The sequence below is a fragment of the Argiope bruennichi genome, chromosome 1, assembly GCF_947563725.1.
Source record: "Argiope bruennichi chromosome 1, qqArgBrue1.1, whole genome shotgun sequence".
NCBI classification, from domain to species: Eukaryota; Metazoa; Arthropoda; class Arachnida; order Araneae; family Araneidae; genus Argiope; species Argiope bruennichi.
Window position 1 is genome coordinate 150,423,741 of NC_079151.1, and position 6,000 is coordinate 150,429,740.

General features: G+C 29.2%; 1 protein-coding gene across 1 annotated transcript in view; it reads left to right on the forward strand.

Annotated features, from left to right (window-relative positions):
* The window catches only part of LOC129970282 (uncharacterized), a 462,116-nt gene extending 457,449 nt beyond the window's left edge, over nucleotides 1–4,667 (forward strand). Inside the window, exon 9 of the mRNA XM_056084446.1 lies at nucleotides 3,949–4,667. Coding sequence (XP_055940421.1) covers nucleotides 3,949–4,118 — 170 coding nt within the window. The 3' untranslated portion in view covers nucleotides 4,119–4,667. The remainder of the gene's footprint in view (nucleotides 1–3,948) is intronic.
* The last annotated feature ends 1,333 nt before the right edge of the window (nucleotides 4,668–6,000 follow it).

Below are 6,000 nucleotides of genomic sequence, written 5' to 3' on the forward strand. Positions count from 1 at the left end.
TGTTATCTCTATATGTCAGATAACAAATTTCCATTATTTCAGACATTAAAAATGTATCCGTGAAAGATAGATATGTCAGTTGCGGTTGGATCAAGTACGTAAGATACACTTCTATCGTTTCTCAGAGACGAACATTTTGCTACATTTGAATTACAGTCATAAACAAGTAACAAAGTAACATGTCTGTTGTGTCCATATATGTGATATAAACATAGAGAACAGTATAATTAATATTTCTTTATTACATTTCAATGGCTATTATTATTTTGTAATATTGAAGATTCCCGATGAATATAAAAATATTTCTAGTATAATGTTGATTTAGCTTCCTTATGTGTCAAATAAATGAAAGTTTCTAGCATTTTTAATTTTACTTTTTGTATCTTTTTTGATAACTGTGGATACATTTGTATGATAAATGTTGATTTATGCCGAATACTTTCTTAAAGACAAAACAAAATTGTTCTAATAATTCTGTTCAAAAATTGAAAACGAAAATGTCGTTAGTAACTGAAATAAGAAACACTGGGTCCATTGAATCCTGAATGCAGTGTACGTATATTCAAAATGAACACAGCAACAGAACTAAGGCAACCAGTGTGGCCTAAGATAGAATAAAGTAGAAGTTGATGTAGTAGAACAATTTGGTGCAATCTTCATGAGACACTAATGTAGAATATATCGATGAAAAAAGGTGATATGTTCTTAGGAATATTGAATACATATGGGTACATACTTACTCAAATTCTTCTATATTTTTAAGAAACATTTTTCTCCCCATGTCTTAGACAATGTTTGTTATAGAAAGATATAGCTTCAGATTTAAAATTTATTTTTCAAAACTAAGATTGAAGCTTTACTTTTTGGGTTTTAAATGTTTTTGTACAATTACAAGAATGAAAAGTGAAATCTAAAGAATAAATACTTTACATGTCTATCATTTATTTATTTAATCTTATGAGATTATAAAAAACAATGTTTTGTGTAGTTAAATAAATATAGAATTTGTTAAAAAGAATGGTGAATAAAGTGTGCCAACCTATCCAAAGTTTTGCACAAAAGTAACCTATGAGTAGATGATTGTAAATTACTTTTGATCAGAATATGTCGAATTCAAGTAGAACAAGAAAAATAATCGTGATGAGAAAATTCAGTCATTGATATTTGAAAGGATCTGAATAAAAAAATGATTCTATTCATTTTCATTTCGTTGGAACTGTTTTCACTTTTCTATATTAAAAAGAGATTAATCGTTTAAATTCTAAAAAAAAAAAACCGTGACAATATTTCTGGTGCTGCTTGAAAAACTATGTGTGATTACAGAAATAAAAATTTCAAATGAAACAAAAAAAAATATTTTTTTTAAGTTTTTCATTTTTAAACCAAGTCAATTTTATTTCATAAAATTAACGATATAAATGTAATTTATCCAGCCATGCTTACCTTATTTATATTCTCTTTCATTTAGTATTTTCAAACAATCAGTGTGTAAAATAATTAAAAAATTCCATTGTTTCCTCCCATGCATCTTATAAAGTAATCAAATGCTTATTAAAATAATAAATCTTGCATACTCTTTCCGAAGTTAAAACACCAAACTTATTCTCATTCAAGTTTCTATAATAAGAAATGTATTGTGCGTCTATTTTTTTAAAAAAAAAGTTGTAGAAAAATAATTAAATTTCTTCAGCGAATATATGTGAGATGAAACAGATTAAATACACTAATTTCATTAATTTTAAAGTCAATATACCATTCACCTTGATTCCTTCGCAATAAATTTAAAACAATTCGGCACCAAAGTCAAAAAGTTGAAGTTTTCCAAATGCAAGACACGGATAAAGAAAAAAAACTGACATTCTTGGAATCATTGTTTCCGTCGATGTGACTCCAGAACAGACTTGCACGCACACGTCCGACATATGATCGATTTTTATCTGTACGTGCAGAGAATTCGATTCGTTGGGCTTTCAGCGCATTGAGTTTCATCGGCTTGGAAGTTCTGAGAATTCTGTATTGGATCAATTACATCACAGTATTTCGGTTTCTTGTCAACAGAACTCAAGCGGAGAGCCGTGGCATCAAATTCGAATGCCAAGCCACGAGCTTGACTTGTATTTCAAGTAGTTTTGGGTCTGAAATGATAAAAGAAAATAGATATTAAAATACGTGGGCCGATGAAATGAGGAGATGCTTCAGAACTGCGTTGTTGTGCTCAGTGACGGCTCATCAGACGGCATGTGAAGGTGGCGCGATGAATCAATACGCCAGTTTAAACAATTCTGCATATGATTCTAATGTAGTATTTAAAAATAATGTATATCAGAATCATTTAATTTTCACAAATACATGGATTAGAAATGCATTATATTTTATAATGTAACACTATCAGATTAGGGGCATCTACAAATAAAATATTAAAAAATGAACGGATCGAAAAAACAATGTTTGATGAAATATAATTTTAAAAGTGATAAAATTTGAATTTCTTAAATTGTTAAAAAAATCTTTACATACGTCTTAGATATTTAGAAAATTATATAAAACGTCAGTCATCGGTAATGTCTCCAATACTTTCAACTTATTGTGAAGTGTAATTACATTTTCCTATTCGCAGTAACACGTGAGTAGAACAGCAAATGCGGGAGAAGACATCCTGTTAAACACAATATTCTCTAAAAATATTTGAAAGTATCAGACATTTTTTTCAAAATTTGTTCAAATACGTATGTTTGCTTTGCGAAATGAAACACTGATTACATGAAAACTGCTTATCTTTCATAGAATTTTCTTCTCATGATATGGGATTATTATATATATTGAAGAGGGGAAAATATCCCCGTCTTTTTGGTCTAAATTTTCATTGGAAGTGAGATTCCACTTTTGTTTTGGCGTCTAACAACTGCTACAGATATTTTTTTAATGTTTAAATGGATCGTTTTATAGGTAAAATAATAAACCTAAGCATGAATAAGGAGAATATGCAACCTGGAGTCTCCAATTATTGTGTTATATGTATGGGAATTTATAATTTCTTCCTTCAGGGATCAAAATAAAAATTATTGCTAATGTTTTCTTCAGCATTACAATGTTTTTTTTTTTAAATTTGTGAATCATTATATGTTTTAATCTGATTTTAGTAATTGGTCTTGATTTGAGCTTTCTTGAAGGTTATAGATAGAGAATACCCACTTCCAAGAAGCTAAACTTCTAATGCTATTATATATTTATATCCAAAATGTATTGCAGATATGTTTTTATTTAAAAAATGCATCATGTTTTTACAAAACTTTCTTAAATTAATCTATGATATTCAGATTTCGGAGAGGATTAATAGAATAAAGCTTAAATGGGCATATCTTCTAATTTTATCTCATTATCCTCAGAACTTTTACTTCAATAGATTCTTCTATCTACTTACAAATAGAGTAGCAATTAACATTCCGTAGTCAACGGTCAACTTACAAATCGACTTTCCGTACCAATGCACTCCCCCCCCCCCTTCTTTACCTAGGAATATGAAAGCTTCAGCGAAGAAAATGAAGTAAACCTCAAATATTCAGGCCAATTATCCGTTTATTCCAAAATTTATATTCATGTAAAAATTGTAAACACAGTAATTTAAAACTGAAACTAATTCTTTGAAAAGTTAATTTTGACAGTTCAGTAAGTTTTCTATAAGATGATTGACTCATTTTTTCAGTTGATGAGACTACTGATTAGATTTTACTAATTTATTAAATGATAAATTCATATTGGAATCAAAAGTACCACTGGTAAATCAGTAATAATGTATTCAAAAGTAATCTTTTAATAGTTGTAACTGTGTTTTGAATTCAGAATGAAATAAATATTTTCGACATTATTGGTAGTGTTAGATTTGTTAATTGTTGAGATGTGACTATGGTGCTTGTGTGAAACTTGCTAAGTCTTATATTTTGATTGCAGGTACAAATGACACGTTGGACATGTACGATGCAGATTACAGCGACGAAATCGGAGAGCTGGTGGCTGGTAGCCTGACAGCTAATTCTCAATCACATCCACTCAGTTTCGCCAGCATGATAATCCTCACCATATGCGTGATCATCAGTACAGCGACAAGCTACCAATCCTGAAAATAAATCTACGGTCTCGCACAGATGAGGAGGCAATTCTTGTCAATCACGAATCCATGAAAAATGAATACGAATGTCTATTTATCGTGACTTTGATGAAATGAGTGAAAAACGTATAGTGAGTTAAATATAATAAGAGTCAAAGACATTTTTACCGGACCAGTGTTGACTGGTTACATGCCTCAACTACTTTTATCATGTGAATTGCATAACTCTACAAAACACTGAATCAGCGTTTGTGCAAAACAATAACGAGTGTTCAGAAGGAAAGAGGACACATTTTCGCAGCGGTTATCTGTCATTCGAATTTTGCATCTTAAATACAAAATACTGGGGAAAAACATAAGAACAATAACAACTGATGTTGTATTTTGCAACTTCTTCAAGAGAAGTGAAACGAATCTTTTGGATATCTTAATCATCCCTCGGTGTGACAATTATATCGTTAGGTGAAACTGTTGATTTAATATCAAGAAAGATCAGAGATTCTATATATGAAAAGTTAATACGATTGTAAATCATCAAATAAATACTTTTATTGAGTGCGAATCTGATTTATTTTTCTTCTAAATGTGGAAATAGTACAAGTTCCTATTGAACAATATACTTTTAATCTGGCAGCTTTCCTAGTGCACAGAGTATTGCTTAACCAATTGTGGGTCAAATGATTTTATAGAAAAAATAATACAGTGGCAAAACCAATGTAATGGAATTCGATGTGATTATATTTATTTAATTGTCATAGTCAAAACATAAAAGAAATGCAATCCTGAAATTTAAAATATAGACATGAAACTCCAATAGATAAATTGGCAGAACATGAATAATACAAAGTTAAAGTTGGATTCTTTTCAAAATTGAACATTACTTATTCTGAAAAGTACAAATAGCATATATCAGAAGTCAGTTATGTAAAAAATATATTTTTCTTAAAATAAGTGTCATATTATCATAATAATTTCATTTTTAACCTTTTTTTAAAAATACTTCTAATTAACACACAGCCTACTTTTAAAGTTTCCCTTAGTCATATAATTTAAGACTTGTTAATTAATACAAATTCATTTTAAAATTGAATTTCTATAAACATTCCTTATTTTTGGCCAATGTAAGTCTATTAGGTACATTTGCTAACAACAGAAAAAGTGGCAGTTTTTTTTTAAAGAAAATATCATTTAATTTATACTAGAGAAGAAAATTATTAAACGAAAGTCATTTTATGACATTAACACCACTATTTATTTTCATGTCTCTTGAATAACTTTCTTCTACGCAAAGTATACGTATGGGGCTTTTAATAAGTGTTATTATTAAATCCGTGAAATTAATGATCTTTTATTAAGTTCATCGGTTATGAGTCTCTGTATATTGACAAAAAAGGAATAAATGACAATAAAAAAAGCAACGAACAAACTTAAAAAAAACATAAGTACGCTTCACACGTAATAAATTATAAAATATCCATAATTTAAAAAAAAGAGATACATTCTGTCGTGTTTTTTTTAAAACTTAATTCGTTAGCAATCAATAACGTTTGATTTATAAACAATTGCTAAGCAACTGTATCATCACCACCATTGGAGCATTACTTATCGAAAAGTGAAATAGTTAGTTTATCCCTTTGGAAGGGATATATTTACGAAAGTTTAAGGTGCAAAGTTCACGAAAATAATTTATTGGAAACGACGTTCCAAAGAAAAATCAGAAAAATTCAACTTCTACTTATCTCTAAAGAAATTTTATTTCTTCGAGATTAACTGTCATCCACGTATAATTTCTTACATTTCCGCGAGATACCGGACTCTCCAATCCTTTTCCAGGTGCAGTTCATCGGTTGTTTAATTACTTTCACATTTTCGAGATTTCTCCTTCATTCTAAACT